The sequence below is a fragment of the Glandiceps talaboti genome, chromosome 5 (genome assembly GCF_964340395.1).
Source record: "Glandiceps talaboti chromosome 5, keGlaTala1.1, whole genome shotgun sequence".
NCBI classification, from domain to species: domain Eukaryota; kingdom Metazoa; phylum Hemichordata; class Enteropneusta; family Spengelidae; genus Glandiceps; species Glandiceps talaboti.
The window spans coordinates 26,645,594-26,670,233 of record NC_135553.1 but is presented as its reverse complement, the minus strand read 5'-3'; the positions used below and the strand labels follow the sequence as shown (position 1 = coordinate 26,670,233).

Genomic DNA, 24,640 nt, shown 5'->3' with positions numbered 1-24,640 from the left:
ATGATATCTAAAGGTAATACAGAACAAACAAACTAATAGAAATATATAATGCATACATTACTTTTGGTGCTCACATAACTTTTAACTGAATATTGGCCATATTTGTAGTCATCAATCATTATTGACTGCAAACTATAACTCAAAAACTTGTGTCTCTCCCAACTGTATTAGGTGTAAACTTTCTTTTGAGACTTTGACCTTGAGGGTCAACTATCAAAATGCAGCCATTTCTAGCATATCACAGACACTTTTTGGTACTTACTTGTTGTCATTAATTGCTTTTAAGTCCTGTTACCATTCAGTCCACATAGACTGAAGTATTTGAGAGGGGGGGGGGGGGGGTGTCTGCTACAAAGACTATTAAACAGATACAAGTATATGTACAGATATAAAGTAGATATTGAATCAAATGTCATATCATCTTTGACATGTATATAGGTTCATGGTTGTTGAGATTTCTATATATTTAAACTCTATTTTAACAGGATATCAACTCTATCGTAGTGTCACCCAATGATAAACTGATAGCCACAGGATCACAAGACAGAACAGCAAAACTATGGAGTGTTGATAAAGCCTCTCTGCTTGGTGTTTGTCGAGGTCACAGACGTGGTATTTGGTGCATGCAGTTTTCTCCCGTAGATCAGGTAGGCTTTGAATCAAGACATAGTTTACGCATCAATAATGGCAACTTGTACAGGGCTGACAAGCTTACTGTGGTGTTTTGTGTTATCAGCCATAGTGACAATTAGTACAGGGCTGACAAGCTGAGCTTACTGTGGTGTTTTGTGTTATCAGCCATAGTGACAATTAGTACAGGGCTGACAAGCTGAGTTTACTGTGGTGTTTTGTGTTATCAGCCATAGTGACAATTAGTACAGGGCTGACAAGCTGAGTTTACTGTGGTGTTTTGTGTTATCAGCAATAGTGACAATTAGTACAGGGCTGACAAGCTGAGTTTACTGTGGTGTTTTGTGTTATCAGCCATAGTGACAATTAGTACAGGGCTGACAAGCTGAGCTTACTGTGGTGTTTTGTGTTATCAGCCATAGTGACAATTAGTACAGGGCTGACAAGCTGAGTTTACTGTGGTGTTTTGTGTTATCAGCAATAGTGACAACTTTATCATATATTTGATGTTATAAATCATAACAAGTATTGACTTTCATCCACTCAGTGATAAATGAGAGTTGACAAAACTTTTCATTTCAGTGACATCATGTAAGCAGCACATTTAGTCAACATTGAAAGCTTTCTTTAATAAATAACAGTTCATTTTTTTCAATTACAACCACTTTAATAATGAAAGCCATTAAACAAAGGGGCACACAGGAAACAATCAACAATAATTATCTAAGTTATGAAACTGAATTATAGGATGCTTACTATGTTATATGCAGTATATATTACAAATCTGACATATCTACTGATTGACATATCAAATCTGTTGAAGTATGTTGTTGTGTAATACTATGTGTATGTATATATGCATGTGTGATTACATATGTAATGAAGTTTGAGTCTGGCAGCTGTGTTACAAATAGCAGACTTCAGTTTAATCTACAAACTGAACACACTAGCATTCTCTCAAAATAAATGCAAAACATATCAATAAGTGTACATAAATAATTGTTTATAAAAAAAATATTTAAAAGTTTATCTCTTTTGACATGTGCGTTGCTTGGCGTACTCTTCTGCTTTCAAGGTTCGTTTAGATGGTCTACGACTTCTTCGAACTAGTTGTGTTGTAGTTGTAGGTGGGTCTGGTGATGTGTGAGGCTTCTGGTTGGTGTGTGTTGTAGCTGGTTCTGGAGATGATGATGATGGAGGCTGCTGGTTGATGTGTGTTGTAGCTGGTTCTGGAGATGATGATGGAGACTGCTTGTTGATGTGTTGTATGGTCATCGATGGTTCTGGTGATGATGGAAGAAGCTGACTGATGTGTGGAAGCTTGAAGAGGGGCTGATCAAATGATAACGATGCAGCAGTGCAGATGGACTCATGACCTTCTAATATTACTGACAATGACGTGTGGTGCAGGAAGTTCTGGCGTTGACTGAATATTGAGTGAATCTGAAAAAAATGATGACAAGGGAATAACGTAAAACATTCAATTCCAACTTTTTAAAAACAATTTTAATGTAGTGGTGCTTTGATCTGCATCTGTAGTTTGCAGTGCATAGCTCTCTCTAAAAAAATGTTGTTAACATTATAAGGCTGCAATTAGATTTTGACATCAGTCAATCCAGATATATCTGTAACCATGTTCATATCTAACAAAGCCACATTACCATAATAACATTAATCAATCAGTAGTCTCTCCAAAAGTACTGTACATGTATACTTACTCATGTCTGATTCATTCAAAGTTGAATAATGCCAAATAATCTCTTCCAGAGTTGGTGTAGAAAATACTGAAGGTAAATTTTCACCAGGCAATGTATCTACCAAAAAAATGAATAATTTGTGTATTTATAAGTGATTGTAAGATGATCAGGTGTGCATTTTCAATTACATGTACATGTAGTTTGATGAAGAAAGAATATATCTATTGTTCTCCACATGTCTGGGTTTTCTTTGAATTTCATAAAAACTATGAGCATTACTATATTTGATAACACAGTATGGTTCAATACTTAAATCCCCTTCTCATCATGACTGAAAGAATAGTACATTTCAAGTACAAAAAGAAGGAAAGCTCATGAACTTACCATTACACTGTTGTGGCTCTACCTGGGAATCACCTACAGAGACAAAAAAGAAAAAGACAGTGGTTTGTTACATCCAATCAGTAGAGGGTAGCCAACAAGTAGAACTAGAGGCATGGAAGTATAACACATACCAGTTATATCATGTGTCTTAGAAGTTTCATGTCATGGTTGGAAAAATAAAAGAAGACAATTCAAATTCTAAGCCAGTGTGTTTTAAGGCCTAGGAACATAGGTAAATTGAGGCAACTATGGTAAATGGTCAGTACACATTCAATGAAACAAACCAACTGGTTATATTTGGTTTTGAGATATTAGGAAATGAGGTAAATGTTTTGAAAAAAATTAAGCTTTTATTAGTTATTTTATCAAAGATGTACACTTAGTAAAAATATATGAACAACAAGTTTTTAAATCTACCGTGTTAGAAATAGTGAAGTTATCTTAGTTTAAGTGTTTTGTGATTGCAATATTTGATGTCATTAACTGTTATATATATAAACAAGGTTACATTTGGAAAAAATATATTCTAGACTCTGGTAGTTTAGAATAATAGGTCGGGTGGTTTTAAAACAATATTGAATGGTACACTTTCTGTATCACGAAAGTATACCATGGTTGCTTGTGGGTGTAAATATGTATATTGTAGATTGGGTTGGAATACTTGAATGTAATTTACAATTAAGGAGGTTACTTTAAAAAAAATTAAAAATTGAATGTGCAGAGGTGTGGGTGCTTGACAAATGCGGGAACATAAAATCTCCCCAAGATAATGTACATGTAAGCACATACTGTGTTGTGTTGATGACCGACACTAACAGTGAGTGACACTCTTTCATCCCTAAATTATTGAATTCTAATCAAAACGAAAATAATCTAGCATTTCCATATCCACCAAAATTACAGCGATTGGGTTAGTAGGGCTTCACAAGAAAATAACAGTGCTACGTCTATCGACTAGCTCCCCCACTGCTGCACTCCCATTATTTGCAATCTGTGAAAAATAACAACTTACCTGTCAAGTATAACTTGACATAGTACTGGTAGCATGCTTTGGCAACTGATCTGAGCTGATCGGTCCAACCTGTCACGTCTTTTGGTTTCTTGTAAGGATTGCAGTATGGTACCTGGGCAGGCCACCATACAGGAGCGTTTTCAGTGATATAGTTACTGTCAGCAGTGCCCCACAGTGGCTGGTTTCTATTATTTAAACTAAAGATTTCATGATACTCGGAATGAGAAATCTGAGTTCATTAAATGACATCTTCATCAAGCAACCCTGTGGCGTCTCTCTCAGGTCCGGTAGTTCAACCGCATTCACTGTCTCATCTTCATCTGTTGGTTGGGTTGGAGGCACAGTTGTAATTCTTGGCAGTACTAAGTTGTCTACGTTACTGTGAAGTGCCTGTTGCAGTCTGTCTGTTCCGTGTGTCATACACTTCCTACTACGGGTTACTTTGTTGAAGTATGTCATGACAACGACCACTTCTAAATTCGTCTTCATCTCGAACATATCGACTTGTCTCTTTAGTAAGGCCCAGCTCTCTATCTGTTTCTTCTGCAATGATGACATTATGATACTTTGATGGTGAGGTACAAATACTTTGGCTATTCTCACGAGAATGATCCTCATCGAGGAACACACAAATTTATACCCATCGGTTTGTAGGGTGTGATTGAGAGTGTGAATCGGCATATTGCTTTGCAGCCCTTTGACTTGTCTACCAAGGGACACAAGAGACCGCCGTGCCGACACCACAGCTTGCGTAGCTCAAAGATGAGACGTAACGTGTGAATCGCTGGACAAGTGGTGGCCGTTGCGGCTTCGTCCTCAAATGGCAAACAATATAAATCACGCTCAATGAGAAAGTTGTGTTACAAGGAATGAATTTCACGTTTCTTACAAAAGATGATAAAGTCCTGACACGCTGTCAACAGTTCCATCATTTGACACGGAAGCAGTTCAATCGCAGGGCTGCACATGTCGTTTCAAAAGTTCATTCGGCACGATCGGTGATCACATCACAGAGAGACGAGAGTTCTCCTATGCAAGCAGACCGAAAGGCTGTGGTCCCGGGCCGTGGTGGTTTATCCCGTAAAACTGATCCCTACAAATCATTTAAGTTTATCACCTGTTAAGTGTAACCACAACTGCATGTCCGAAAGATTTTACCGTACTTTACTTATGTACCTGATGAAAATATGTCGCTTCCAAATTAGCCGACAGTGTTACATTTGTGTCGGCATTTTCGTTAGTAACATCCACATAGCAGTCGACAGAGTGGTTATAATGATGGTGTATTGACACTTTCACAGATGACGTGAGAAAATTCATTTGTACCTCAGAAGTACTACTAGTGTTGCCGATCTCAGAAGAGAGGTGTTACCGGTCTCAGAATAGAGGTCTCAGAATAGAAGTGCTACCGGTCGCAGAATAGAAGTGCTATCGGTCTCAGAATAGAAGTGCTATCGGTCTCAGAATAGAAGTGCTATCGGTCTCAGAATAGAAGTGCTATCGGTCTCAGAATAGAAGTGCTACCGGTCGCAAACAGTGATTTGTTGAGAAACTGCTACTTGCACTTTCAACTCGCAAACAGTGTTTTGATACACCCATACATACATGTATCTAGTAGATACAGTAGTACTGATTGACATTATATCAAATCTGACATATCTACTGATTGATATTATATCAAATCTGACATATCTACTGATTGACATTATATCAAATCATTGTTTGGTACATATTGTATGTTGGTTTCTTTATCCAGGTATTAGCATCATCATCAGCTGATGGAAGTATCAAGCTGTGGGCATTGACAGACTTTACTTGTGTTAAGGTAATTTCAGATTTCATCATTCTCTAGTTTGTTCTAAAATTCATTACTTCAGTAGTAAACTTTGTGGAAGGTATGAATGTATAATGCTGAAGCTGATGTTGCATATTAAGTGACAATGTGTATAAGGTTTACATAGTGTTATAAGTAGCAGTGTGTTCAAAGCCACATTTCAAGAGGTGTACAAGCTAACCACTTGCCTGCCAACATAATCTCAAATCATCATTTTTTTTCACTTTGTAAAAGAAGTAATGGTTTTGAAAGCAAGCTGTTAGTAAACCAAGATAGACAGACACTAGAACTAATTGTTGTGGTTAATTACTTAAATGGGTGATAGTGGTGCTTTGGTTATGTGGATATAATCACCCTGTAAACAAAATAGTGTAAACACTGAATGAGGTATGAGGTTGAATGTGCAACCACTCCAGACCATGCATGACTTGCATTATAAAAATAGCTGAATAAAGAACAGACCATAAAAAAACCTATCAATGGTCAGTACAACACTTAGAAACACCCAAATGTTCTGCTGATGTATTCTTGAATTCTATGCTTCAAATGCTACAATTCACTATGCTTGTACTAGTACCTAAAAATTAAATTATTGATGAAATTTGAATTTTCAAACATCTGATGATCAATATAATTATATTTACCATTTGCATTTTTTAACTTGAATAATTTTGTCAATTTATACCTTTGAAATCAACATTTTAGTTCAGAAACATTGACTCATGGAGAACAGCAGGCACACGCCAGATTTAAAAGTAAAAGTGCGACTGATATAACAATTAATGTAAATGACGTGTACAAAAAGTACAAAAAGTAAAAAATCCTTGACTACCAACATTGGTTGGGTACATTATGCGCAGTAAATCTTTTGATGTCAAAACTTTGAATGAAAACTCGTCCATGCATTCCAAATGCTTAGATGTGGGGATTTCTGTTGCAAACTTATCCATATGCATTCCAAAAGCTTAGATGTGGGAGTTTTGTTGCATATGATGTGTCTATTTTACATACTTAGTGCAAGCGTAATGTGCTGACTGTTGATGCATTTGAATTGAAGAATTCAAAAACAGATTATCGGGTGTTTTGAAGTGTTGTACTGGCAATTGATGAGCTTTTTGATTATTTGAGAGGAATACTTTTATGCAGAATACTAGTATTATTTTTGAGGATACTCCACTGCAATGACAGCCTTGCATGCTCCAGACAAACTTGTCCCCAGAAGCGCACCACCCTACTGTGAGTGTAATGACATCAGTGTCCACTACTTGAGTATGTCAACACTTTGCAGTAATAATTTTAGTTTGTGTCTGTATTAGCTTGCTGCTAGCTTACTTGCAGTCATTGTACTTTTAAGATTAATTAATATAATATATTATTTGTTTGATACTATTACTTCTAGACATTTGAGGGCCATGACAGTTCAGTCCTAAAAGTGGTATTTCTTAGCCATGGAATGCAGCTTCTTACAAGTGGTTCGGATGGTCTTCTAAAACTATGGACTATCAAAACAAATGAATGTGTCAACACCTTTGATGGACATTCTGATAAATGTTGGGCATTGGCTGCTAAGTCTACTGGTGACTATGTGATTTCAGGGGCTGCAGATTCTACAATTCTAGTGTGGCAGGTTTGTAATTGTCTCACATTTTGTTGTTTTTACAGGAAAGTCCAGTCAGGCATATCACCTAAGGAAAATTCCAATCAGGAATATTTCTGCCTTTAAAACACTTGAATTGACAACTGCTATCAAATTTAATATAAATTTTTGATGATAATATAGAATATTAGTGACCTTCTCAAATGTGAAATCTTGTAGAGAGGCTTGACTTGTTTGGCAATGAACAAAATCTCTAGTGTTGAAGTTTTGCTCTACTCTCTTTCTTTTCAAGACTTGACACTCCTTGTATTTGACTAGACTTTTCCATTAGTGGGATTTTTAAAGTGATATTGTACACTTATTTCCTTGCTATGATGTATGATGGTACTAGTAAACTATTGCCATGGATGCTCTTATGCAGTCACTATTGCCATGGGTGCTCTTATGCAGTCACTATTGCCATGGATGCTCTTATGCAGTAATGCCATGAGGGCTCTTATGCAGTAACTATTGCCATGAGGGCTCGTATGCAGTAACTATTGCCATGAGGGCTCGTATGCAGTAACTATTGCCATGAGGGCTCTTATGCAGTAACTATTGCCATGAGGGCTCTTATGCAGTAACTATTGCCATGAGGGCTCTTATGCAGTAACTATTGCCATGAGGGCTCTTATGCAGTAACTATTGCCATGAGGGCTCGTATGCAGTAACTATTGCCATGAGGGCTCGTATGCAGTAACTATTGCCATGAGGGCTCTTATGCAGTAACTATTGCCATGAGGGCTCGTATGCAGTAACTATTGCCATGAGGGCTCGTATGCAGTAACTATTGCCATGAGGGCTCTTATGCAGTAACTATTGCCATGAGGGCTCTTATGCAGTAACTATTGCCATGAGGGCTCTTATGCAGTAACTATTGCCATGAGGGCTCTTATGCAGTAACTATTGCCATGAGGGCTCGTATGCAGTAACTATTGCCATGAGGGCTCGTATGCAGTAACTATTGCCATGAGGGCTCTTATGCAGTAACTATTGCCATGAGGGCTCTTATGCAGTAACTATTGCCATGGATGCTCTTATGCAGTAACTATTGCCATGAGGGCTCTTATGCAGTAACTATTGCCATGGATGCTCTTATGCAGTCACTATTGCCATGGATGCTCTTATGCAGTAATGCCATGAGGGCTCTTATGCAGTAACTATTGCCATGAGGGCTCGTATGCAGTAACTATTGCCATGAGGGCTCTTATGCAGTAACTATTGCCATGAGGGCTCTTATGCAGTAACTATTGCCATGAGGGCTCTTATGCAGTAACTATTGCCATGGATACTCTTATGCAGTAACTATTGCCATGGATGCTCTTATGCAGTAACTATTGCCATGAGGGCTCTTATGCAGTAACTATTGCCATGGATGCTCTTATGCAGTAACTATTGCCATGGATACTCTTATGCAGTAACTATTGCCATGTGGGCTCTTATGCAGTAACTATTGCCATGGATGCTCTTATGCAGTAACTATTGCCATGGATGCTCTTATGCAGTAACTATTGCCATGGATGCTCTTATGCAGTAATGCCATGAGGGCTCGTATGCAGTAACTATTGCCATGAGGGCTCTTATGCAGTAACTATTGCCATGAGGGCTCGTATGCAGTAACTATTGCCATGAGGGTTCTTATGCAGTAATGCCATGAGGGCTCTTATGCAGTAATGCCATGAGGGCTCGTATGCAGTAACTATTGCCATGAGGGCTCTTATGCAGTAATGCCATGAGGGCTCTTATGCAGTAATGCCATGAGGGCTCTTATGTAGTAACTATTGCCATGAGGGCTCTTATGCAGTAACTATTGCCATGAGGGCTCTTATGCAGTCACTATTGCCATGAGGGCTCTTATGCAGTAATGCCATGAGGGCTCTTATGCAGTAATGCCATGGGGGCTCTTATGCAGTAACTATTGCCATGAGGGCTCTGTTGCTAGGAATGCTGCAATGGCTTTCAAGTAAAATCCAAAATCAGATCTCCACCAACTTAAGATAAATGTTCCTTATCTGATATGCAATATTTTCACAATCTTTTCACCTAAATCCATTGAATCATTATTTTTGCATCCTTCTGACAATGAGGGGTGACAGCACAACTTGTATCCACCTCCCATTGACAAGCGGTAACTAGACGGCATATCTGCTATACATGTACACTCTACATGTAGAAAACTTGGCATTTTCTTCTAGATTTAGCTGGTAAGAAATTACCAAATTGCAATCTGATTTTTGTAGGATGTAACTGAAATTGAAAAAGAAGCAGAGATAAACAAACAAGAAGATGTCATTTTGAAGTGAGTATCAAAGTAATATTGTCTACCCTTGTAGATATGAAATATGAAGAAATAGATAAATGCACTATAAGTATTTGAACATGGCCTTGACATTCAGTATGGAATTTTCAGTGGAGCATAGCATTTAGGTCAGAGCTGTGTACTTTCTAAAGTGTATACAAAAAATGGATTGGATATCTTTTTAATGTAACACTTGTAGTGTATTATGCTTTTTGGCTAGATAAAATATAACAGCTGTTCGAGTAGTCCATATGTTGGTATAACTATTCATGTTTTAGCCCCAGTGGGTCAAAGAGCAATATTTGTAATTATTACAAAATCATATGTGAATAATACTGCAAAGAGACAGCTGTCTGCTTACTAAGATAGACACAAAGGAAAACTGTTGTTGTTCAATGTGTTAGATTACACAATTGGATGATAATGGTGCATCAGTTGTGATCAAGCGATTGTAAACATTGAGAGTCCCCCAAAATGTTAACAGTGAGATAGGGAAGTGTATAAAAACAACTGCAGGTGAATCTCACTCTCAGAAATGCTGCTGTACAGTGAGTGTAATTACAACAACATTCTGCAATAGATTATGAACATGTAACAACAATAGTTATAGTTTATGGATTGTAGCATTCGTTGTGAACTGAAAGCTATATTGCCATAGTTGTATCAGTTTTGTTCATAATTTTCATTTCTATTGCCAGAGAACAAGAGCTGTCAAACTTTGTTCAGAAAAAGAAATACCTGAAAGCTATTGGTCTGGCTATAACCTTGAATCAACCTTTCAAATTACTTCAGATTATTAAAGGTATGTACAATATCAATATATAATAACATTACTGTAAAATTTTGCTTTTACAGCTTTTGAATTACATGATACATGTATTCATAGGCATGGCACTGCATTTATGATAAAACCAATCATGCAGCAATAGGCTTAGAAATCTTACACAGTCTACTTTTAGAGAAATCCAATTGCCATGGGCTAGCTAGGACAACATAGCCCTACACACTACCATACACTGATATACATGGGTTTAATTGCTAAGACAACATAGACCTACACACTACCATACATTGATATACATGGGTTTAATAGCTAAGACAACATAGCCCTACACACTACCATACACTGATATACATGGATTTAATAGCTAAGACAACATAGACCTACACACTACCATACATTGATATACATGGGTTTAATAGCTAAGACAACATAGACCTACATACTACCATACACTGATATACATAGGTTAGCTAAGACAACATTGACCTACACACTACCGTACACTGGTATACATGGGTTTAATAGCTAAGACAACATAGACCTACACACTACCATACACTAATATACATGGGTTTAATTGCTAAGACAACATAGACCTACACACTACCATACATTGATATACATGGGTTTAATTGCTAAGACAACATAGACCTACACACTACCATACATTGATATACATGGGTTTAATAGCTAAGACAACATAGCCCTACACACTACCATACACTGATATACATGGATTTAATAGCTAAGACAACATAGACCTACACACTACCATACATTGATATACATGGGTTTAATAGCTAAGACAACATAGACCTACATACTACCATACACTGATATACATAGGTTAGCTAAGACAACATTGACCTACACACTACCGTACACTGGTATACATGGGTTTAATTGCTAAGACAACATAGACCTACACACTACCATACATTGATATACATGGGTTTAATAGCTAAGACAACATAGCCCTACACACTACCATACACTGATATACATGGGTTAGCTAAGACAACATTGACCTACACACTACCATACACTGATATACATGGGTTTAATAGCTAAGACAACATAGCCCTACACACTACCATACACTGATATACATGGGTTAGCTAAGACAACATTGACCTACACACTACCATACACTGATATACATGGGTTTAATAGCTAAGACAACATAGACCTACACACTACCATACACTGATATACATGGGTTTAATAGCTAAGACAACATAGACCTACACACTACCATACACTGGTATACATAGGTTTAATAGCTAAGACAACATAGACCTACACACTACCATACATTGATATACATAGGTTTAATAGCTAAGACAACATAGACCTACACACTACCATACATTGATATACATGGGTTTAATAGCTAAGACAACATAGACCTACACACTACCATACACTGATATACATAGGTTTAATAGCTAAGACAACATTGACCTACACACTACCATACACTGGTATACATAGGTTTAATAGCTAAGACAACATAGACCTACACACTACCATACACTGATATACATGGGTTTAATAGCTAAGACAACATAGACCTACACACTACCATACACTGATATACATGGGTTTAATAGCTAAGACAACATAGACCTACACACTACCATACATTGATATACATGGGTTTAATAGCTAAGACAACATAGACCTACACACTACCATACATTGGTATACATGGGTTAGCTAAGACAACATAGACCTACACACTACCATACACTGATATACATAGGTTAGCTAAGACAACATAGACCTACACACTACCATACACTGGTATACATGGGTTTAATAGCTAAGACAACATAGACCTACACACTACCATACACTGGTATACATGGGTTTAATAGCTAAGACAACATAGACCTACACACTACCATACACTGGTATACATAGGTTTAATAGCTAAGACAACATTGACCTACACACTACCATACACTGGTATACATGGGTTTAATAGCTAAGACAACATAGACCTACACACTACCATACACTGATATACATAGGTTTAATAGCTAAGACAACATAGACCTACACACTACCGTACATTGATATACATGGGTTAGCTAGGACAACATAGACCTACACACTACCATACACTGATATACATTTTTACATAAATATGAGACAAATGAGATTTTTTATCAAAATTTTTCAGAAATCGCTTTCCGTCTTATCTACTTTTGAATCACTTCATTTCTTCTTATGCATTTCAGAAATAATCAACGAACCTGATGGTTTAGATGGTTTAGACAAAACAATTGGCAAGTTGAGAGAGGATCAAATTGGTAAGTGCATCTTAGGGGTCAAATGGTAATGATTGGTTTACCTAGATGCCAATTAGCCCATAGTGGACACAGTCTAAAGTGGGGACACAGCTTGATACAGGTATGCAGACCAAAGATATACTGCAGAATGGCCCAACCTTAGGATGATCCATAAGCCATACTACTTGCAAAACCCATATCTAGGCTATAAAGGTGTTTAGCTCCCAAAGGGCACTGCCCGGAGGGGCTATTACATTGGGTTCTGTCCATCTGTCTTTCTGTCCATATCTCTGGCATACCCCAACCAATTTCAAGCAAACCTTGAACTAAGGTTAACAAGCTATATGAGACACATGCACATCACTTTGTATTGCTACTGAATCAAATATGGCCAAATGGTGGCCATATTTGTTGCTTGTGTGTTTAACTTCATATCTCTAGCATGCAACAACCGATTTCAACCAAACCTGGCACAAAGGTAACATGCTATGTGAGGCATATGTAAGTCACTTAATTTTATGACGTTGACCTGTATAGCAAAATGGCAGCCATATTTGTGGTACAAAGCACATTTTGCCTGTTATCTCCAAAAGTTTGATACATATGGACACCATGCAAGTGTCTACCCTCACATTATCAATGATGAACTTTCTAATGAGACCTGTGACCTTGACAAACATTTTCAAGATGAAGAGAGGAAGGGTTACATTCTAGCTGTACACATAAGACTGCCAAATATTATTGCTAATTATACTGAAAACCCAACACTACAAACAGTTGCATCCCTGGAAAGTCTAACAAAGCCTTTCCATGTGAAAATTATCAAAATGGTAATCATCTTACGCAACGCAACACACAAGTTGGGGGGGGGGGAGACTATGTCTTCGACTGAAGGCTTGTCATACGTGTCTTGAAATGCTAAAATACATTAAAATCAATCATTTTTAGCTTTTAGGAGACCATATGAGACATGATATTTACAAGTCATTGTCATTTGGCGAAAATTAAAATCACTTTATCACTGTTTCATCAAGTGGGTCAGTTTGCATGATGTTCAACTCTTTTAGTCTCATGAAGGACATTGTTCTTTCTTGTACAAAACAAAAGGTGAAAATTTGGGAATACAAAATCATTGGACATGTGTGTATACAATGATGTTTCATTGACTGTATAACAACATTAATGAAAATTGAATTTATAAAATTCTCAACCATTGTACTACCCATTCTACCTTCCGTAAGGGAGTTATTCTTTTGTCTGTGTCTGTCTGTGGATACAACATCTCAAAAACTACTTTTCATAACAGTAACTGGCATGCAATCTACTTCATCATCTCTTTCATTTGGTTTCTCCCAAGGCTTAGTCGTTGACCCTGTTTTGTTTTATACACTCTGACCCTCTTTTCAATCTTGTCAATAAATCACCATGCTTTTGCCAATGACAACCAATTATACAAGGAAGCTACGATGGATCAAATTAATCCAAATATTGAATCCGTGCAAAACTGTATTACTGACATCAAGAAGTGGATGACATCTAATAAACTCCAGTTAAATGATAGTAAAACAGAAGCAATACTAGTATCATCACCCAGACTATCTGCTAAATCACTTCCCTCCTTTTATGCCCATTGGAAATTCTGATACGATTTTCACCTCTAGTGTCAAAAACCTTAGAGTCACACTTGATTCTAATTTGCATATGTCTGAGTTTGTAGATAATGTTGGCAAAGCTGTCTACACTATGCAGATTGACACCTTTGAGTGACATTTCACAGATTGCACCTCTATTTCTAGTTAAAGATAGGTAGCCCATTTGAATAATCCAATCTGAGTATCAGTTCTATGTGACAGGGGTCCTGTAATTGTGAACAGTTTGAAATTAATGACTAAATATTCAATATTTTGTAACTTCTGATAGATGCCATCCTTGGTTTTGCTGTACAATGGAACACTAATTCCAAACACTGTCATGAGGCTCAGACTGTACTCAGGATCATCTTACAGAAAATACAACCTCAAGATCTAATGAAATACCCAAATATCAAAGACCATGTTGAGGCTTTCCTACCATACACAGGTAAGGATTCTCTAAGTTTGACATTTACTATTCTTCTTTTTAGAAGGAGAGTATATTTACTACATCCTAAAACAAAAAACATTGACCAGAACACTATGTGATAGTTACAATTATTATCCAATCTACCAAATTGAGATTATTGATTTACTTCATAGAAAACATTACATTTACTGTTCAAAATAACAGGATTGTAATTTAGGTGAGTCTTGCTTAGGGACAATTGCACAATGTCACACACAAGCTCAATAAACAGACGTCTTTCATTTAGTACAAAACCCCCTCCCCTCCCCCTAAACCAACGTTCACAAGTGCGACATCATACATTTATATATGATGTAAACCATGATGAAAATTGTAGCGGTCACACCACTGGAATCAATGCAATGTAAAAACATTATTATAAACATGACATTCCAACCTTATGAACCTGTTTACTGAGATGATGGTAAACACATCAAAATACTACCATAAACCCAGCCCTGTATCTCACCTTAGAAGGAAATTTTTATCACCTTATCAACATCTTGGTAGTAAATAAGTAGCTTTTATTAGCTCCGCTGTCAGCGAAAGCTGAAAGCTAGGCTGGTATCAAATGTTCTGTATTCAAATGAGCATTATGGAATCCTGGTGACATACCAATAGTTAATGACAGCAGTAAGCTGATTGGCTAAGATGGTGACATGACGTTAAATGACTGCAAGTGATTGATGTCACATGAAATACTAATTTACATACAGAGAAGTTGGTACCAGACATTTCACTCAGTATCTCTGTTTGCTGTTTCCTCTATACCGACAGAAAAATTAGTAATGATATTTTATTTATCTGCCCAAACAAGTAAGACTGAGTAAAAGTATTTGTAACATAATATTTCATTTTTCCATCCAAACAACCAGATGACTAGTCTTACTGCAATTCTGTTAACTTTAAAAGCTACCACACATTGCATAGTGCCAAAGCAACTATTGAGGGCTTGCTACATACCATTACCAGTGTTACTGCCATCCTTGGTTTTTATTCAGCAATTTTCTGAGTGCAGACCCGAGGTCTTGTTACTAGATTATATGCCCTGTAATTATGAGGTGTTATTTTTTTATCCAAAATCATAACAGTAATCAATACTAGTGTACTTAGAGTAGCAATAAGCCTTACTGGACTTTTCAACTGTTTCTTATGTTCCTAGAGAGACATTTCCAAAGAATGAACAGACTTCTCCAGCAGTCCATGTTTGTACACTACACGTGGCAGAAAATGAGAATGGTGACTGGAGAAAGTACCAGTACAATCAGGTAAGAATTGTGACTGGAGAAAATACCAGTACAATCAGGTAAGAATTGTGACTGGAGAAAGTACCAGTACAATCAGGTAAGAATGGTGACTGGAAGAAATACCAATACAATCAGGTAAAAATGGTGACTGGAGAAAATACCAGTATAATCAGGTAAAAATATTTATTCATCGATGGTCTATGTAAAGAAATTGAAAACAGTTTTCAAATCTGAAATGTTAATTATTATTTCAGTTGCAGAGAATTTCAATAAAGAACATTTTTCTTTTTTTGGCAAAGTACCAAAAAGAGAATGTGACAATGTCTGAAATATTATGAAAATGTTATTTTTAGCACAACTGAACAGACAAGGTTTAGTAGTGCGATAGGCATCGCTAAGTGTGTGTGTGTGTGTGTGTGTGTAAGTGTGTGTGTGTAAACAACTTCAAGTCAAAAACTGATGGATCGATTGCTTTGATAGTTGGTGGCCATGTTACTTTGGGTGTCTAGTTTGGAAATTGCTCAAATGAAAATGATTGCATCAGAGATACGCATTTTGGGTCAAAATAATATGCAAATTAGCACTAAAAATGTGTCTTTTTGGTAAAAAATCTTTCATTCCAAAACTACTCAGCAGATTGGGTTGAAATTTAATGGGAATGCATGTGGGGTGCACGATGAAGATATATTAAGCATATAATGATCTCATCAGTAATATGCAAATTAGGTGTAAAAATGTAAAAATCTCAAAAAGTACTTGGTCAATGAGACTAACTTGGTGAGGTATTTCTGGAAGTGTTATACTGCAGATTTTCTTGCAAATATTTTAATACATTTGGCCAACCATGACCACACCCATAGCAACAGCCAAACGTTCACAATGATAACAAGAGGGATTAATAGACAAGTGAATAAACATTGAAAAAATGTATGTAAATTTGCCTAGCAACAAGACCACGCCCATAGCAACAGCCAAATGATTGCATATATTGCAAAAATAAAGGGGATTAATAGACAAATGAATCAATATTCAAAAAATATACCTAGCCAGACCTCGAAATTAATTTTTTTGTTCAATTTGGGTGTCTAGTTTGGAAATTGCTCAAATTTTTGAACAAAGTTTTGAACAAATAATTGGCTGTTCAAAACTATGCCTATGTAAGTTGGAAATTTATCTGCCCAGCAAATATTTTACCTGCCCATATTTTCCTGGCAACTTTTAGTCACGAGTCCTTAAAGTCTAGTCTCCTTGTGCGTCTGCCACTACCTAGCCACCTGTCTAATGTTTTCTGTTACGTGTTGAACCCATGAATAACGCTGACGTCTTGTTGACTAGCCCCGGGTAGGCCCTACAATACTCACAAATAGATGACACCATCATAGTTTTATTCTCTCCTTAACCACTTAAACTCCTTCCCCCATTCCTCACGAAACTCGTTTTTTCTTCCTTTCATACATTTTCCAATAACTCTCAGATTTACTATTACTATATCATAGATTGTTGTTTTCCAGGTCTAAACACTAAATATAACAACTTTTGACTATATATTCCTACCTGTAAGGAGAAAAGAGAAGGGGGGACAATGAGTCACAATCCTGTATAAACTCCTCTGTATGTCTTGCTATTTTGAATAATCAGCTCATTGCCGATTGGCTGTTCAAAACTACGCCTATGTAAAGAAAGCTCCTGGAAACAGTCATTACTTTATGGGCCACCAAAAGTGAAATCAATTCCAGCATACATAGATAGACAGTTTAACACTATTATAATGCAGTTGTATTGGAAATCGTACAAGTAGACTCACCAGGAAGCTGTCGAGAATTTTTGGCGATCCATGGTCACGCATTTAGTGAGGTACATGCTTCTGATTTTGAAATGCAGCAGTCATCTGAAGTCATTAACTAACGCCTCTTTCTCAGCCAATCAGCAGTGAACATTTGACGGTTACGTCACTTGACTTGCCTTTGACATACAGCACTCGCTAGTTGTAAAAGGACCATTTTCCTCATTACAAAAGCATTTTTTCCCACAGTGATAGTGTATAACTGTATTTGGCACCTAGTCTTCATGCAGGTATGTTTTTGTTGAGCAAATGTGCATGTTTTGTTCATATTTGAAAGGTTAAGGAAAGAAGATGTCCTCGATGTCCCCACCCTTCTTTAATATTTCTACTAGTATAGAGATTGATGCATTTGTAGCAGCAGGATTTGTACGATATTTTCCTAAGAAAATGGCAATCTAAGCAATAATACGTGCCCCTGTGTTACTACGTTATCTTTTTCGCTTTCCTGTGATGTATTTTGTACAGCCACTAAATCTTCACTCATACTCTCACACGATCGTACAACAACATTCTCACCACCATCACCACTTTTTTCTCTTTTCCTTTTCTTGCCTGCCATCTTTTTACTCTCTCTGTCTTCCTTAGGAAGTCCTTTCGAACGTTTCGTGAATCCAAACTTCAACAAACAATGTGGGATCAACTGGGGTCACGGCAAAACGTGATTTACATAAATATATTAAAGAGCTTGCTGAATCACGTGAAAGCATATTGATATACAAATTTGTCCATGCGTTTTATCAATGTACTCTTCCATATATAGAAAGTTGGACTAAGGTCAAGGGGTCATCACATAACTAGCCACTCAATGCGGAAGTACAGAGATCAGTGCGTTAGCATCTTTGATCATGGTTACTTTTGAGTTAATGGGAAATAGCAAGTGTAGATTTTTCTATTTATCAAAGGATAATAATAATTGAATATTTTAAGCTAGGTTTTCAAAATGTTTTAAAAAAAAAAAGTAGCTGCCCAACTGAGCCGATTGTGACAAAACAACAGCAACTTTAACGGGCTGCTGGGCCGGCGTTAATTTCGAGCCCTGCTAGCAACAAGACCACGTCCATAGCAACAGCCAAATGATCAGGAATATTGCAAAGATGACATTAGGGATTCATAGTCAAGTGAACATTCAAAAAGTATGCAAATATGTCTAGCAACATGACCACACCATAGCAACAGCCGATCGATTGCTAATATTGCAAAAATAACAACTTGGTTGGATAAGCAACTGGATAGTCATTCACCAAATGAACACCTATACCTAGCATGGATCAACATGTGGATAAACATTTTTAATAAACTGTACAGTTGTGCTACAATGTCATTGGAGCTATTTTTTAAAGTGCAAAAAAAAAGAGTTATAGGAAAGTTTCAGTCATGATTATTTGGTGTCTGATTAATCTTTCTTTTATTTTCAGCAATACTTTGCCAATGAGAATGAATATAGATCAAGAAACTGAAAGTGAAGGAACAGAAGGAAAAAAAAGTTTCCTACAAATGGATGTTATGGAATCTGAATCAGAAAAAGACATTTCAAAGCTGAAAGCTGTCAGTATCAGTAATAATGAAGAAAAGGAAGAAGAAGAAGAAGAAGATGATGATGATGATGATGATGATGATGATGATGATGATGATAATGATGATGATGATGATGGTGATGATGATGGTGATGATGATGATGATGATGATGATGATGATGATGATGATGATAGTTACAGTGATGGGGATAGTGATGATAAAGAATTGGATACAACGATTACCTCAAAAGCAAGGAACCAATTGCAAAACATGACAGAGGCAATTAATGCAACAGTTGACCAATCAGAATTGTTGTCTGGCAAAGTTGACCAATCAGCAAGTAGGACTGAAACGGTTAGCAGTTCTTCTGATAGTAACTGTGAATCTGAATCAGAATCAATTCCTTCTAGACAGACAAAGACAAAAAGTAGAATAATGACAAGGAAAAAAACAGAAAAGAAACTGGAAACTGAAATTTTGCAGGGGAAAAGTGTTTCAGATGAAAAAGAAAATCACGTATCTGAAGATACAACCACTGGTTCAAGTAAGAAGTCTTTGAAGAAAACAAAAAAGGCTGGAGAAGCTGACTCAAATCCACAAAAGCAGGTAAGGAGTTTATACTGATAAAATACAAGTTCCAGGTAAAGAAATCAAACATTGTAAAACATCTTGATATGAGCATGATATTTCTGGTGGTTCCTTTTGAGCAGCACACCCAGTGTTCATATTTTCCTATCTTTTGTCTTTCCAATTAACTGGAATACAACATCCTCCAACTTGAAAAGTACTTTCTTTTGGACAAAATCTAAACAATCATATCACAACATTTTTGTAAAACTCGTAAGATTTTAGGTCCCTAAATACTCTGATCATATTCTCTTCTTTTTCTATTATTATGTGTACCAGTGATTACCTGCACTGGTGTGTGTATACTAGTGGTATTATTACATATGTACCAGTGATTACTTACACTGGTGTGTGTATACTAGTGGCATTATTACATATGTATCAGTGATTACTTACACTGGTGTGTGTATATACTAGTGGTATTATTACATATGTATCAGTGATTACCTGCTCTGGTGTGTATATACTAGTGGTATTATTACATATGTGTCAGAGATTACTTGCACTTGTGTGTGCATACTAGTGGTATTATTACATATGTACCAGAGATTACTTGCACTCGTGTGTGCATACTAGTGGTATTAATACATATGTACCAGTGATTACTTACACTGGTGTGTGTGTGTATGTACTAGTGGTATTATTACATTATGTACCAGAGATTACTTGCACTCGTGTGTGCATACTAGTGGTATTATTACATATGTACCAGAGATTACTTGCACTCGTGTGTGCATACTAGTGGTATTAATACATATGTACCAGTGATTACTTACACTGGTGTGTGTATATACTAGTGGTATTGTTACATATGTACCAGTGATTACTTACACTGGTGTGTGTGTGTATACTAGTGGTATTATTACATATGTATCAGTGATTACTTACACTGGTGTGTGTATATACTAGTGGTATTATTACATATGTATCAGTGATTACCTGCACTGGTGTGTGTATATACTAGTGGTATTATTACATATGTACCAGTGATTACTTACACTGGTGTGTGTATATACTAGTGGTATTATTACATATGTATCAGTGATTACTTGCACTGGTGTGTGTATATACTAGTGGTATTATTACATATGCATCAGTGATTACTTGCACTGGTGTGTGTATATACTAGTGGTATTATTACATATGTATCAGTGATTACTTGCACTGGTGTGTGTATATACTAGTGGTATTATTACATATGTAGCAGAGATTACTTGCACTGGTGTGTGTATATACTAGTGGTATTATTACATATGTAGCAGAGATTACTTGCAATGGTGTGTGTATATACTAGTGGTATTATTACATATGTATCAGTGATTACTTGCACTGGTGTGTGTATATACTAGTGGTATTATTACATATGTACCAGTGATTACTTACACTGGTGTGTGTATATACTAGTGGTATTATTACATATGTATCAGTGATTACTTACACTGGTGTGTGTATATACTAGTGGTATTATTACATATGTACCAGTGATTACTTACACTGGTGTGTGTATATACTAGTGGTATTATTACATATGTATCAGTGATTACTTGCACTGGTGTGTGTATATACTAGTGGTATTATTACATATGTAGCAGAGATTACTGGCACTGGTGTGTGTATATACTAGTGGTATTATTACATATGTAGCAGAGATTACTGGCACTGGTGTGTGTATATACTAGTGGTATTATTACATATGTACCATGGTGATTACTTGCACTGTTGTGTGTATATACTAGTGGTATTATTACATATGTACCAGAGAATACTTGCACTGGTGTGTGCTTATACTAGTGGTATTATTACATATGTATCAGTGATTACTTGCACTGGTGTGTGTATATACTAGTGGTATTATTACATAGGTATCAGTGATTACTTGCTCTGGTGTGTATATATACTAGTGGTATTATTACATATTATGTATCAGTGATTACTTGCACTGGTGTGTGTATATACTAGTGGTATTATTACATATGTACCAGTGATTACTTGCACTGGTGTGTGTATATACCAGAGGTATTATTACATATGTACCAGAGATTACTTACACTGGTGTGTGTATATACTAGTGGTATTAATACATATGTACCAGTGATTACTTACACTGGTGTGTGTATATACTAGTGGTATTATTACATATGTACCAGTGATTACTTGCACTGGTGTGTGTATATACCAGTGGTATTATTACATATGTACCAGAGATTACTTACACTGGTGTGTGTATATACTAGTGGTATTAATACATATGTACCAGTGATTACTTGCACTGGTGTGTGTATATACTAGTGGTATTATTACATATGTACCAGTGATTACTTGCACTGGTGTGTGTATATACCAGTGGTATTATTACATATGTACCAGAGATTACTTACACTGGTGTGTGTATATACTAGTGGTATTATTACATATGTACCAGTGATTACTTGCACTGGTGTGTGTATATACTAGTGGTATTATTACATATGTATCAGTGATTATCTGCACTGGTGTGTGTATATACTAGTGGTATTATTACATATGTACCAGTGATTACTTACACTGGTGTGTGTATATACTAGTGGTATTATTACATATGTACCAGTGATTACTTGCACTGGTGTGTGTATATACTAGTGGCATTATTAGTCCCCGCGGACGAAGTCCGGAACGGGGACTTATGGATTGGGTTCCGTCTGTCCGTGCATGCGATTTTTTTCAAACTTGGTACAGGGGCAACATACTATGGCATACATATGCACGTCAATTTGTTTTATGATACAATCCAATATGGCCGCCTAGCAACCATTTTGTTTGCGAATTTTCCCTGTCTAAAGCCATAACTCAGACATGCTTTAACAGATCTCATTCAAAGTTGGTATTAGGACAGTGTTCTATGACATACATGTGCATATTCATTGTTGTCATGATACGATCCAATATGGTCGCCTAGCAGCCATTTTGTTTGTGAATTTTCATGTCCAAAGCCATAACTCAGACATGCTTGAACAGATCTCATTCAAAGTTGGTATTAGGACAGTGTTCTATGACATGCATGTGCATATCCATTTTCATTGTGATACGATCCAATATGGCTGCCTGGTAGCCATTTTGTTTGTGAATTTTCATGTCCAAAGCCATAACTCAGACATGCTTGAACAGATCTCATTCAAAGTTGGTATTAGGACAGTGTTCTATGACATACATGTGCCTATCCATTTTCGTCGTGATACGATCCAATATGGCTGCCTGGCAGCCATTTTGTTTGTGAATTTTCCATGTCCAAAGCCATCAGCCATTTTGTTTGTGAATTTTCCATGTCCAAAGCCATAACTCAGACATGCTTAAACAGATCTCATTCAAAGTTGGTATTAGGACAGTGTTCTATGACATACATGTGCCTATCCATTTTCGTCGTGATACGATCCAATATGGCTGCCTGGCAGCCATTTTGTTTGTGAATTTTCCATGTCCAAAGCCATAACTCAGACTCCATTTTCATTGTGATATGATCCCCCATACCCAACCAATCCTTTATTGTTGTAGGCATGTTCCATGTCCAACAAGCACACACAACATATCTAAGTTTGTTTGTTTTAGGTTCACAAATGTTGTTGCGTGATCAGAGTAGTCATAATTCCTTAAAACCCAATTATAGCGGGGACTATGTCTTTTTCAATGACTTGTTACATATGTATCAGTGATTACTTACACTGGTGTGTGTATATACTAGTGGCATTTCCACTGCAGTGAAATACCGAAATCATTACTGTATAGTTGCATGCAACTGATAAGCAAATGAGGACACAGTCATCACAAAATTGCGTTGTATGATTTTTATGGAAATTTGCCGTTTCAGATAAATATATGTAGTAATAACAGAACCCCATGCAAAGTGAGTTCCAATGTGGGTGGGTACTTATGGGTATATGTGCTACACTTGTGAAAGTACGGATGCAGAGAACACTGCAAGAACTCCTGCAAATACCCCAAGTATGCCACAATTGCAGTCATACAGAATGCGGTTCTTTTATAGTGTCCTATGTAAGACAGATATAGTGGGTGATTATCAAGATGAAAACTGACTTTTAAATCACTCTTCTTGTTTCAGGGTTCCAGGTCAACAATTGCAATGACTAGATCAAAACGAAAAATACAAAATGCTGATAGCAAGGAAGTAAGAAGAAAATCTCTGAGACTGAAGAAAAAAAATGACTAAAAATCAAAGCATGATTGATTTTTATTGAAATGTATTTTATAAAGATGAAATTAAACGTATGATATACTTGAATCTTTGTGGACTGGTATACATTTGATATTTACATGATGAATTACTGTACATATCAGATCAAAGGTAGCCTACATGTATGCTTTTTTCGTTCTTTGTATCTTTTATTGGAATTTGTTTGACCTAAAGAGAAATAACATATGTAAAACCAAATTTTGCCCAGAAATTTGTGTTTGTTTTACAATCACAAGAGGTATCTACACCAAGCCAAGGATTTGAATGTGAAATTACCACCAACAGGTGTCGTGCCAAATCTGAATATACCCACCATGTAATAGTGTTCCCAATCTAAATATACCCACCAAATAATAGTGTTCCCAAATCTAAATATACCCACCAAGTAATAGTGTTCCCAAATCTAAGTAAACCCACCCTGATACATGTATTAAATAGTGTTCCCAAATCTAAATAAACCCACCAAGTAATAGTGTTCCCAAATCTAAATAAACCCACCAAGTAAGTGTT

General features: G+C 36.6%; 1 protein-coding gene across 1 annotated transcript in view; it reads left to right on the top strand.

The window, feature by feature from the left end:
• LOC144435094 (transducin beta-like protein 3) overlaps window positions 1-24,157 on the top strand; it is a 43,344-nt gene extending 19,187 nt beyond the window's left edge. The window contains exons 14-23 of the mRNA XM_078123651.1: window positions 486-647; window positions 5,480-5,548; window positions 6,957-7,184; window positions 9,434-9,492; window positions 10,191-10,294; window positions 12,523-12,594; window positions 14,494-14,652; window positions 15,836-15,941; window positions 19,179-19,884; window positions 23,999-24,157. Of these exons, the coding sequence (XP_077979777.1) occupies window positions 486-647; window positions 5,480-5,548; window positions 6,957-7,184; window positions 9,434-9,492; window positions 10,191-10,294; window positions 12,523-12,594; window positions 14,494-14,652; window positions 15,836-15,941; window positions 19,179-19,884; window positions 23,999-24,106 (1,773 nt within the window). The 3' untranslated portion in view covers window positions 24,107-24,157. The remainder of the gene's footprint in view (window positions 1-485; window positions 648-5,479; window positions 5,549-6,956; window positions 7,185-9,433; window positions 9,493-10,190; window positions 10,295-12,522; window positions 12,595-14,493; window positions 14,653-15,835; window positions 15,942-19,178; window positions 19,885-23,998) is intronic.
• Window positions 24,158-24,640: the final 483 nt, after the last annotated feature.